This window comes from Rhamphochromis longiceps, linkage group LG14, assembly GCF_057381845.1.
Source record: "Rhamphochromis longiceps isolate RC_006_pf linkage group LG14, R_longiceps_female_GT1.1, whole genome shotgun sequence".
Classification (NCBI taxonomy): Eukaryota; Metazoa; Chordata; class Actinopteri; order Cichliformes; family Cichlidae; genus Rhamphochromis; species Rhamphochromis longiceps.
Genome location: NC_140570.1, coordinates 14,278,747 through 14,292,052, shown reverse-complemented (window position 1 = coordinate 14,292,052; position 13,306 = coordinate 14,278,747). Strand labels below are relative to the sequence as shown.

Here is a 13,306-nt window from a genome sequence, read left to right as displayed (position 1 = left end):
GATAATCAGCTTTGTGTGAGCGCTTATCCTGATCACCAGCGGTGAGGAAAGTGAATCCAGAAAACAAAAAGATAACCTGGATATGCTGGACTTGGTTCATAGTGCAGGAAGCTGTTCTACAAAGCTAGTTGAATCTTCCTTGGTAAATTCAGGGTTAAACCTGGTTTTCAGTACTATGAACATGGTTAACTTCTTACTGCGGTAGCTTGCCATGGTAACATATGCTGTGCACTAACACAGATCAGATTAGGTTCCAGATTAGAGCTCAACATGTATGAAATCGTCACCTACTGACCAATCAATTCCCAGAAAATAGCATCCCCATTCTTTGAAGTTCCTCAGACATCTGTGTGTGGAGAGTAGGAGGGTCTAAAACTTTTTAACAGCATCTAAAGTGTTTATCTTTTCCAGATAAGAATCTTTTCTGAATATCGACTAGTATAACCAATGTTCTTGTCTTGTTTTGTTTTTTTCATGTTGGCTGCAAGCTATTTTTATTTTAAAATATTTCTATTTTTCCAAAAGCATTTACATATGAATCCTAAAAAAGATGACTTTTTTCATACATTCTGACCTTATATCAAATTTGTACAGAATCAAGACTAAAATTGTCTTTTAATGTAATTAAGTTAAACATGATTTAATTAAATACTTGATTGTAATACATCAGATTCTTCCATGTCTTAATGAACCAAGTGTCATATTGATACATCTGTTAATTTACTGGGTTTGCATTATTACTGGCTGTATTTCCTTCTTTCAGATAGGCTAAGTTTTATTAATGTAGTAACGTCTTTTCCAGACCTACTGACCACAGCACTCAAACTGCACACCTTTAGTACACCTCTGCAGTACTTTTCCTCTCACAAGCACACTGCTGTGTTGCTTTCAGTCTACATTATTTTACCTCTTAATATTTTTCCAGTGGTTTCCATATTGGTCTTAAAAACTGGGGCTCTAGAGCCAGTTCTGTTCAAACACATTAACGACAAAAATAACATTTAGGTAGGAGAACCATGAAAATCCAAACACATGCACATATAAACCTGCTGCAACACAAACAAAAATAACTCCCGATTCTCTAGGACACATTTCACTGTTGAAATACTGTAAAACAAATCAAAATGCACAAACACAGTCAACAAAATCCAAGACTTAAAAGAAAATTTCAACATCCAAACAAAACTGCATCCATTTATGCCAGACTGTTTATAATCTGTTTTACATAGTCAAATGCACATAATAAACAGAGTCTCTGCTTCCTGTACCAAAAGTAAATACACAACAGAAGAGACCTGGTGGTAACTGAGTCACCGTCTCCCACTGTTTTATTTATTGCAGTCATCCTAACAACTCTGCAGGAAAAGCCACTCCCTCTATAGCTATAGCTGTTTCCCATTTCAGTAGCTCATTGAAAAACTTTAATACAGTCATAGAGAACTTCAGTTGTATTGAAGCCTTTTCATTCGGCAATCACAGAAGAAAACTTTCAGAGACAACCTACTGTAATCTACCACACTAAAGACTGCAGACGTGTTCCTGCAACTCCATCTCCACCATCCATTCAGCTTTATGTCATACAATCAAGCCCAATCTAATTCACACCTTTGTAAAAATATGTACACAAGTGTTCAAACACTGACACAGATAAAGACTGGTGTGTTTAATCTGACAGAAATCCCGTCCAGACAGGAGCTCAGTGACTGGGGTGAGATGTGATCCGATAATAGACAACTCGAGGTCCGCAGAATCAAACATTCAAGTTCAAATGAAGAAAGAAGATTCCATGAGAGAAAATGTGATTTACACTGAAACTGCAATTCCCCCGAGGCTGTCAACAGAGTTCCTCAGATTTAAAGTCTGGAAATAAAACTGTCCAGTCCACTTCTGTTGCTACATATACTTAGTTTAATTCACACACCGCCTGGTGACTTTGTTTGTGTTAGAAAAATCTTTGTTCTACCATACATTCCCAACAAAGTTTGTTTGGATGTTGCTACCTATAATATCACAACTTATATCAATTAACTTTTTGCAAGAAAGTTGTAATTTCTATTGATTTTGATCGCTGTCTCATTAAAAACACCCACTACAAGATCTAGTCTTAAGCACCGTTCATAACAACTGTTCCAAAAGTGCACTGAAAGCAGCCAAGGCTTCTTTAGTGAGGACCAGATGGTTTCTGTCCTCACGCTGTTATGTGCCCATGGTCTCTTAATTTTATACAGACACATGCACCAATCTAACCAAACCAAAGCCTAATCCAAAGCTTTACAGAGTGAGACAGGGTGGCATTCACAAGCAGGGATAAATAGAACTATTACAGAGCCGGCTCCAGAGTCTCAACACATGCTTCGGGCAACATGCAGGCTGTTTATGACCTCCCAGTGTCAACACCCCGGCCTTGGTGTCAGTGGCTGACATAGATTTCCTTGGATGATGCCTACTGTCTCACATCAGAAATGAGAAGCAGGTGGTCAGCTGGCCCGCACAACACACTGTGGGTTCTACCACCACGACTTGGCCAGAGCACCAAAGAAAGTAACAGTTCAAGAAAGTCAGTCAGTGATGAGTGCTGAAAAGAGGCGAGGGGGAGCAGTGCCTGGATTGTAACTTGAACTAAAACCAGAGTCAGAATGTTCGGCTTTTTCTCAGTGTACATTTTGCCTCTTTTGAAGTCTAAATCTGCTGTGGTGAAAAGGCAAGGCTGACATATCCTTTGTCCTCACAACGCACTTTGTTATATATCTTAAGAAATAGTGACAGGATGAATAGTGACAGGAAGTCGTTTGCTACGAGAAAGTCAGGCTTGTAATTAAAAAAATAAACTCATTGTCATTGTACCAGCTGAAATTTGGAGGAAAACACATCGGGGATGCAGAGGTCAAGGACAGAAGAGAAGAAAAAAGGTGACGGTGAGACAGCGGAGGCTCGAAGCGAGGAGGAGGTTTAAACCGTGTCTGCCGTCTATCGTGATGGGAAATGTGCGATCGTTGGCAAGTAAAATCGACGAGCTCTCAGCACTGGTACGGAGTCAGAGGGAATACCGAGAGTGTAGCCTGATGTGTTTCACCGAATCATGGCTGCACCAGGTCATTCCCGATGAGAATGCTTCCGTGGAAGGCTTCCACACTGTTCGGGCGGACAGGGACAGCATCGCTAGCGGTAAGCGTAAAGGAGGTGGGCTTGCTGTTTTAGTTAACAACCGGTGGTGTAACCCTGCCAACATAACAATCAAAGAAAGGATTTGTTGCCCGGACACTGAACTGTGTGCTGTTGGACTCAGGCCGTATTATTTACCCAGGGAATTCTCTCACGTCATCTTGGTGGCTGTTTATGTTCCCCCCTCTGCTAACCCCACAGCTGCATGTGACACTATCCACTCTGCCATAGCTCGGCTACAGACTCAGCACCCGAGTGCCTTTATTGTGATCTCGGGTGACTTCAACCATGTATCACTGGACAATACACTACCAACATTCAAACAATATGTGGACTGTCCCACCAGGGGAGAGAAAACTTTAGACTTACTGTATGCTAACGTCAAGGATGCATACAGCTCCTCCTCCCTCCCCCCACTTGGTAGGTCAGATCATAACCTGATTCACCTCACCCCCCGCTATGTGCCAATTGTGAGGAGGGAACCTGTGACCACCAGGACTGTTAGGAGGTGGTCAGAGGAGGCAATAGCGGAACTACAGGGCTGTTTCGAGGTGACCGACTGGGAAACACTCTGTGAGCCTCACGCCGAGGACATCAATGGGCTTACTGAGTGTATCACAGGCTACATAACTTTCTGCACCGACTCCATTGTTCCAGCTCAGACTGTTCATTGTTACCCAAATAACAAGCCGTGGGTGACTAAGGACATCAAAGCCCTCCTCAACAACAAGAAGAGGGCTTTCAGAGGGGGCAACAAAGAGGAGGTGAGGAAGGTCCAGGTGTTACTAAAGGACAAGATCAGAGAGGCTAAGGACAATTACAGGAGGAAGCTGGAGTGGAAACTCCAGCAGAACAGCATGAGAGAGGTGTGGAGGGGCATGAAGACCATCACTGGATTCAGGCCAACCAACAGCAGGGGAGCTGAGGGAGGTGAGAATAGAGCCGACGAGTTGAATCTGTTTTTCAATAGATTCGACACCACAGTGTCTGCTCCCACCCCCACAACCTCACCTGCAGTCAGCCTGGAATCCAGAGCCACACCACTGTGCCAGCCTCTCTCTTCACATGTTGCCTCCTGTGAGATTCCTGACACCCCTCCCCCACCCATCACCTTCACTCAATACCAGGTTGAGATGCAAATGAGGAGACTTCACTCAGGCAAGTCTGCTGGACCAGACGGAGTGAGTCCCCTTGTCCTCAAGGCCTGTGCCCCCCAGCTGTGTGGAGTCTTTCATAAACTGTTTATGCTGAGTCTGAGCCTGCAGAGGGTCCCGGTGATGTGGAAGACATCATGCCTCGTCCCTGTACCAAAGACGCCTCGTCCCAGTGGCCCCCAGGATTACAGGCCCGTGGCACTGACCTCCCACATCATGAAGACCCTGGAAAGGCTCATCCTGGACCAGCTGCGACCCATAGTAAGACCACATCTGGATCCCCTTCAGTTCGCTTATCAGCCTCGTCTCGGAACAGAGGACGCCATCATCTACCTGCTCAATCGTGTCTACACCCATCTGGACCAGCCGGCGAGCACTGTGAGGGTCATGTTTTTTGACTTTTCCAGTGCTTTCAACACCATCAGGCCGACCCTCCTGGGTGATAAGTTAGCAGCGATGCAGGTGGATGCTTCTCTGGTGTCCTGGATTGTTGATTACCTGACAGGAAGACCACAATATGTACGTCTCCCACAGTGTGTGTCTGACAAGGTGATTAGCAACACAGGGGCACCACAGGGGACTGTCCTCTCCCCCTTCCTCTTCACCCTCTACACCACAGACTTCAGCCACTGCACAGAGACATGCCATCTTCAGAAGTTTTCTGATGACTCTGCGGTGGTTGGATGCATCAGCAGGGATGATGAGACAGAGTACCGGGCTGTGGTCGACTCCTTTGTCACGTGGTGTGAGCAGAATCATCTGCAGCTCAACGTGGCAAAGACCAAGGAACTGATCGTGGACTTCAGGAAGACCAGGAAACACTTGACCCCTGTTTCAATCCAGGGGGTCAGTGTTGACATTGTGGAGGACTATAAATACCTTGGAGTACACATTGACAATAAACTGGACTGGGCTAAAAACACCACAGCACTTTACAGGAAGGGCCAGAGTCGTCTCTATTTTTTGAGGCGACTGAGGTCCTTCAACATCTGCCAGAAAATGCTGAGGATTTTCTATGAGTCTGTGGTGGCCAGTGCGATCCTCTATGCTGTTGCATGCTGGGGGAGCAGGCTGAGGGTCGCAGATGCCAACAGACTTAATAAACTGATCCGTAAGGCCAGCAATGTTGTGGGGATGGAGCTGGACTCCCTCAAGGTGGTGTCGGAGAGGCGGATGCTGTCCAAGATAAAGACAATGTTGGATAACACCTCCCACCCACTCCATGACATGTTGGTCAGTCACAGGAGCTCGTTCAGTGAGAGACTGAGATTACCGAAAAGCACCACTGAACGACACAGGAAATCATTCCTGCCTGTGGCCATCTCCCTGTACAACGCATCCACTTAACACACTGTTTGCTGCTACAACTACACATGTTTCTTTTCCAAATATTTATTTATAAGTGACTTATGTATGTATGTATGTATATATATGTATATATTGTACTATTCTTAGTTAGCGTATTGTCTGTCTTGTCTTAATGTTGGTTTAAAATGGAGCACTGTAACAAAAAATAATTTCCCCCAGGGATCAATAAAGTATTCTGATTCTGATTCTGATTCTGATTGATTTAATGAATTGCAATTTTCACTCTAAAAAAAACACGTTCTTTAATTCGCCAATCACCTTTTTTAGCAACTGTAAACAAAATACTGAAATATGATTACCTTTTTAGTTTGAAATCAAATCAATGCCCTTGAGGGCATCCACACAACTAGAAAAATTTGCATTTCCTGCGAAAATGCTGTGTGGATGCCTTAACGCTGAAGATGTCTGCTGAAAAAAGCTGAAAAAGTTGAAAAACACAAAAAATATTGCCCTGAGCAGGATCCAAACTTGGCCCTTCTGGTCTAAACACAGCAACTCACCTCACTGCACCAAACTCATTCGCACAAAGAAGAGGTGGAGAGACTGACAATTCTGGTGAAATTAGCAGAAGCTGCTTTGAATTGTGCTGGTAAGAGGTGAAAGGGCTAAACATTTGGCAGAAAAGAGGTGAATCAGAAGAATTTCTGCTGAAAAGAGGTAAAGAAGCAAAAAGATGAGCTGAAAAGAGGTGTAGAAGCAGAAGTGCTTGCTGAAGATGGCTGTATGTGTAATGACACACTGGAGAGTGTCAAGAAAGCAGAACGCATGCAAGCAGGGAACATGTGTAGCAACTGTCACAGGTAGGATTCAAACCTCTGCCACCGGGTCTCACGGCAGCTGCCCTACCCTCTGAGACAAATGAGTTCTGGTCACAAGCAAAGATATGATGAGAGGGAAAATGTGCACTGTGGAGCAGAAGCTCAAATTAGCAGAAAAGAGGTGAAGAGGAAGAACTTTGTTGTGAAATGAGGTAAAGAAACTGAAATTTGTGCTTAAAACAAGTGAAAAAGCTGAACTCTGAAATCCTGCTAAAACAGCAGAAGAGGCTGATATTTTTCAGCTACTCATTGAGCCAAACTGGTTCTCACGTAACTGAAAAAAGGTGGAAAAGCTTAAAATTCTAATCAAAACAGCAGAAGAGGCTGAGATTTGTGCTGATAAGAGGTGAAAATGCTGAACCAATCAGAGGTACTGCTTCTGTCTGCTTCATCAGGCTGTGTACTTGTATGTATTTCTGCCATAGACTGTTAACAAGAATCTGAGGTCCATATTAGAAAAGCTGGTAAAATCATAAAACTTTGCAGAATTGTAATAAATTATCAATATGAATTACCGGTCTGTGATAGTGTATAAATTTGTAGTTAAAAAAAACATGTTGACCAAGGTGGAATCGAACCCAGGACCTTTGGTCTGAAGAGCCGTGTCATTATCAATCGCGCCACCTGGAAAGGGGGCGGGGCGCCTTAAAAAACAGGATGATCAGCACTCAGAATTTGATCGCGGTGGAAATTGAGTGAGTAGCAAGGAGTTGTTCAGACATGAACAGTGTTGGTCAAGTTACTTGAAAAAAGTAATTAGTTACTGATTACTGATTACTTCTCAAAAAAAGTAATCCCGTTACTTTACTGATTACTTGTTTTCAAAAGTAATTAATTACTTAGTTACTTAGTTACTTTTAAAAAACATGATACACTACCTGAATGCTTGATAAAGCAATAGACCTTTTGGGCCAATGCTATTTTTTCTGCATAATCCATCATATAAAAGTGAATCAAATGGAAAAGTGTCTTTTTAAAAAATTGTTTATTACTTTTAATCTTAACTTTATAAACAGTGCATCAAACAAAAATTTAATTAAATTCAACAGTCTTTGACTTTAATAAATTTGTTTAACATTTGAACATATTTCTGCACATTACACCATATTTTAAGAAAATAAAGGCTTAAACTGTATTTCTGCATACTCCAGCATATAACATAAATTATTTTTGTGTATACACACATCTTTTCATATAAATAAAGCAAAAAATAAATAAATAAAATAAATAAAATTAACAAAAACATCTTTTAACAGTTGGTAAAGTGCAGAGAGGCATAATATTGAGATTACAAAAACAGAAAATGCTATTGCATGCTACATTCAGGCTGTTAATCCAGTCTCAGTTTGTGGCAACCCTGAAAAAGACCTATGTTTTATTGTTTTCTTTTGGACTGAAACAGTGGTTATATCGCATCAGCAGAAGCTTCTCAAACCTTCTATCAGACATTCTGTTCCTTTTTGGGGAAAGCACCAATCCACCTAAACTGAACAGCCGTTCCACTGGTGCACTGGATGGAGTTGGACTGTTGTATTTCATGTACATCTTTTTGAGATTTGGGAACTGATTCAGAATCTCAAGCTCATAGCCTGACCTTAAAAAGTCAGTTATTTCTTTTTCTGCTGAGAAGCTTTCTGTGGGCTGATTCTGAAATTCAAAAAAGTCCATTTCGGCTGGGCTGGCTGGGATTTGGGACACATTAGTGTTCTCAGTTGCAGGAGCAGCTTTACGACACTCTGTTATCAGGAGCTCCTTCACATACTCTCTCCTATGCTCATCTCTCAGCCAACGAAGTTTAAACTTGGGACAAGTGGCCGCTGCGAGAAGTCCTTCTTGGCTGTCCAGAACAGCATCAAAACGAGTCTTGATGGCCTGTAACATACAATATGATGCAACTAAGAATAAAATTATTTTACTGTATAATTACCTATTGTCAATATTTTGTGGGCTTTACAGCTCTAAACCATCTATATTTTCTATTATCAATACTGTATGAGATTTAATTTTGGCTGAGGCTTTTGTTGATATTATGATTAATATTCATGATTAATGATGATCAATGTCCCTGATATTTAACAAGGGGTGAATACTTGGTCTTTTATTCTATCATTTTAATAATTGTACCCACTGCTTAAAACAAAGTATAACATCCACCCACTGTGAATGGTATAATAAATTTAACAAATCCACCCAAAGCAATTAATAATAATCTTACCTTTACAATGACATCTGGAAGGCTGGCTGTCATTCTAGAGAGGTCATCTTTCAGGGCAAGGGTCTTTAACATCAGGCTTGTGAGTGTTGGCAGTAAAGCCCCGTAGGTGCACTCATCCCCTTGTAAGATGTCCAGAGCCACTGTCAGGGGCTTCATCACAGTACAGTACTCTTTCAAGAACTGGTACTCCCTTTCATTAAGGCACTTGATTCCCAGTTTTACACACAGGGGATTAAGTTCATTCAAGGGAATTGTGATGATTCTAGAAATGGCCTCATACAGGGAATTCCACCTTGTGGATGTCGGTACCATTAGTTTCCTCCGACTGACTTCCTCCACCTGTTCAGAGGCTAATGTTGATCGACTTGCTTTAGTCCAAAGAGCAGAACATTTTGCAATGCTACTCCTATATACAGCCTTGGTGTCTGCACAGGAATTTAGATGTTTGTCAACATCGCTTGTTGAAATCAAGTTAATTGTGTGCGATGCACATCTGTAGTGTGGAGGGAGGCTGAACTGTGCATCACCAGATGCAGCTGAAAGAGCTTCTATGACATCAGTAAAGGTCGGTTCCTCGTCATCACCTTCTTCATTTTCAGATTCAGACTCCAAATGACAGGGCTGACATACTCTGAATGCTTTGGCAAAATTGGATGCATTATCCGTTACAGTGGCAATAACTTTGCCTTGTAGTCCATATGATGAATGGATTTCTTCAATCTCTGCTCCAATTACATCATAGGTATGGCTGCCTCTAATTCTCTTGCATGCTAGAGCGGCCTTGTTGTGTTGTAATGTGGAATTAATCCAGTGAACTGTTACACCCATAAAACTTTTATTATTTACCGTCCAGATGTCAGCAGTGGTGGAAACAAACTCTGCCTCTTCGAGTGTAGCCTTCAAGTTAGAGTTCATTTTGTCATATTCTCTCTCAAGGTATCCTACAAATGACTTTCTCTGGGGCAGCTTGACACCACTTTTAGTTGGTATTTTTTCTATGATGCGTCGGAATGATTCAGAGTCAACAGTGGAAATCGGCAACATGTCCTCGACGATATAGGCAGCGACAAGCTTCTTCAGTTCAGCGGCACTAAGTCCTGTCGCTCTTACGTCTAGTTTAACCTGTTTAGCAGGAGTGGGTCCATCTGAGGTTTGCCCGGTGGAAGTAGATGTGGTAGCCACAGCGGTCACGTCAGTGAGGGGATCCTGGGGGTTTTCTGTCAATTTAACATTCTTGTGGCAGCGTGCTAGGTGCTTGCTCAGGTTGGAAGTGGAATTTTTCGACGTAGAAAGAAGTTTTCTTCCGATGCAGAGTGTACAACGTACGCTTATGTTTTTGTCGCTTTTTAAAGAGTCAAATTCAAAATAATGTCGGTATTTCCAAGTATTAAATGCTGCACGATCGTACTCTATCCCTCGCTCCATGTTTTCTATTGTTGACACACGAGCTACCATAGCCGTCGCACTCGCTTGCGTCATTGTCATGAGACATTCTCGCAAAAAGTTCACGGTTTTAGTAACGCAGTAACGCAGCGTTCCTACGGGAAAGTAAAGGTAATCTAATTACCGTTTTTGCAATAGTAATCCCTTACATTACTCGTTACTTGAAAAAAGTAATCCGATTACAGTAACGCGTTACAAGTAACGCGTTACTGCCCATCTCTGGACATGAAGAGAAAATTCAGAACGGACGAGTGTGCACTGGGAGTTAATTGCATAGCAACCATAGCAACGCATGTATTTTCTGAAAAATCACAAAGTTGCAACTGAAAACTTAAAGAGTCATCACATGAAAACGGTAACAGATATGAAAAAGCTGAATCACACAGGAATAGCCCAATCATTTGAGAACATTTTAAAGTTTGAATGGAGTTTCTAGGTGAAAGTATGAGGCAGTAGTTAAGTTTCAAAGACAAGAAAGTTTTAGCAGAATTGTGGAAGTTTCCCCATTCATTTCAATGGGACAAATTAAAGGAAAAAAGTGTAATATTTTAAATAGTATAATAGCAATAAACACCAAAAGATATAGCTGGAATTAGCAGAAAGAGCAGAACAGTTTAGAGTTTGAACGGAGAAAATCGGCTGAAAACTGAGGGAGTAGTTAAGTGCCGAAAAACGCGGAGCAACTATAAGAATAAAGTTTAAAGAGAAACAGGATCTCAATAGTGTGGATGCCCTTGAGGGCACATGTGATGCCCTTGAGGGCATCCACACAATCAAATCACTTTTATTGTCACATCACATGTGCAGATACATTGGTACAGCACATGTGAGTGAAATTCTTGTGTGCGAGCTTCACAAGCAACAGAGTTGTGCAAAATACAATAATGTAAACAAGCAAAATACAAGAATGAAATCACAGAAAAGTCTTCTATTTATTTTTCTGGGAGTGTAAAATTCACTCACATTCACGCTTTCCTTCCTTTCCTGTAGTACCAACTCCCCTTAAGTTAGTCTTTAAGGCCCAGATTTACTAAATGGGGCAAAAGAGCAGTGAGTGCAATCCCCAAATAGAGCATGTGGTTAGATTTACAAATGAAAACGTTTTCTGAACTTAAGTGGAATCAGTTAATTTCAATATAAAGCTCAAAAATTAAGACAAGTAAATTGTGTGTCACAGACATTAGCGAATCAGTTTATGTGCTTGATTTAAATATTCTCCTTAATGTATTTTGCACCTCAAGAGAAGAACCCCTATTAATATATAAGCAACAGGATCCATCACAAAAGTTTCAGAGTGCCCAGCTCCAACACACAATCTGAAGTATTCACTGTGGTTCTTTGTAAATACTGATAATCCTTTCTTCTTTTCTGTTACATCAAAACCCAGTTCGTGCTGGTTTTTGAGGCTCGAAACAATCTGATGAGAGTTGTAGTGTAAAAACACCAAGGGGGTAAAGTTGCCAAAATGTGGGTTAAAGTTGCTGCTATGCTGCAATCAATAATAGCGTTGTAATTTGTCCAATGACAGGTGAAGCCCTAATTTAATCAACAAGCACTATTGACTTTAAAAAAAAATAACACAACACTAGTTCTGAGTGAAAAGAAAGCAGAGAAGTTGAACTAATTCTTGTGAGTACATTTTTAAAAAAAAAACTGAGATTTATCTATCTGACAAAGCAGCTGTTCTCATGCAGTACGTCGGCCTCCAGTGCAGGTGCAGAACATAATATAGATACTGAAAGACTGGTCAGTGTACAAACTGACAAACACCAGAAACATTACATGCAGCAGGATTAAATGCACATGGCAAAGGATTCAGACACGAGGGATCGACTATAAGTCTACCAAAGTCTTGCGAAACATCTTCACGACCAAAGCGCACGACAGCTACCTTTAACTTATGACTCTGAGGTAAAACGACAGAGGTCAGCATTCCTTCTTCTTAACTGTTCCTGTTTGTTCTAAATCATACTCGAATCTCACACGGGAAAGAAAAAAAGTGTCATTTTGAAATGTGAAATCTCACAATACGAATCTAATAAAGAAGGCAGGTTAATAACGATAGTAATTTGCTTAAACCCACACAAATCAGAATGACTAGTGTGTGTCTTTGATGCCGCATCAGGCAAAGGTTGCGAGGGAAGGAACCTGGCTGAACACAGAAGCTTGGCTGACTCTCTCGGCGCATAATGTTTCTGACAGAAGACTGTGGATAAATCTGTCTCACGAGACGAGAGAAGGAAAAGTGTTTTCAAGAAAGAGAAGAGCAAGACGTGCGTTCCCAAAGAGGACGTGAAAGAGAGAGGATGAAAGTCCTGATTATAACATCTCTGTTTCCAATCCATCACTTAGATGTGTGAAAACCAAAGAACCCGCGTGAAAACAAACGCGAGCGCTGCCTCTAACAAACAACAACAGGCTTGTGTGAAAACATCTTAGCAAGAGGAAGGACTGTGTTACACCTCTGGCAGGCCCCTTCTCCTGGGAAATCTAACAGCAAAGCTTATGTGTGTGTCTGCCTGCATGTTTGCGTTTCTGTGAGCATGTGGGGGGCTAGAAACCAAATATCTTCCGCTCACCATTCTCTCTTTGCAGGACTCCTCCAAAACAGCAACAAGCACACAAAAACTAGAGTTACTTAGACTGCAATGAGCGGAAAGAATAGACAATGATGGCAACAAGAGACAAGAAGAATAATAAGGGTTTAACTCTGCTTTACTTCAGATGTTCGCTATTTATTTGTGACAGATGCCAGGTTGCTCAGTTGCAGTTCATTAAGAACTGAAAGGCTGAGATTTTAGAGGTTTTGAATATGTCCAGTTTATTTATTTGTGTAGAAGTCCTTATCTCCAACAATTCATATTTCTAAGTTGTTTTGGCTTATTTAAATGCAATTTAAGTAATAGATACTGCTTAGATGCATTTTACAGGAAGCCACATTTTAGCAAATACACTTATTCACCTTCTGGTAGGTTATCGCTAAGAGCACACGTGCTGCCTTTGTATCTCCGCAGTAATTTAAAGGTTGCAGCAAATGTCTGGTTTGCTTAGTACAAAGACTGGAAGGGAGTGAAAGGTTGGTCCCTGTCAAATGTTCACTGTCCTTTCTCTGAGCAGTGATCTGGCAAACAGCTGTTCAGCTGAAA

The 13,306-nt window shown here is 41.5% G+C and overlaps 2 protein-coding genes across 2 annotated transcripts in view; both read right to left on the bottom strand.

Annotated features, from left to right (window-relative positions):
• The window catches only part of egfem1 (EGF-like and EMI domain containing 1), a 63,010-nt gene that overhangs the window by 46,635 nt on the left and 3,069 nt on the right, over positions 1 to 13,306 (bottom strand). The window lies entirely within an intron of this gene.
• LOC146653797 (uncharacterized) lies at positions 7,475 to 8,947 on the bottom strand. Its single transcript, XM_085429120.1, has 2 exons — positions 8,718 to 8,947; positions 7,475 to 8,374 (listed from the first exon to the last, which is right to left on the bottom strand). Exons 1-2 carry the CDS (start codon positions 8,871 to 8,873, stop codon positions 7,871 to 7,873), a joined length of 660 nt encoding a protein of 219 aa, XP_085285246.1. The 5' UTR covers positions 8,874 to 8,947; the 3' UTR covers positions 7,475 to 7,870.

Bases quoted from the DNA above. Each gene is read 5' to 3' on its own strand.
- LOC146653797 (XM_085429120.1), bottom strand. From the start codon at position 8,873: ATGAAGCCCCTGACAGTGGCTCTGGACATCTTACAAGGGGATGAGTGC. The intron at 8,375-8,717 runs GTAAGATTATTA...TGTATGTTACAG, and splicing joins TTCCAGATGTCATTGTAAAG to GCCATCAAGACTCGTTTTGA.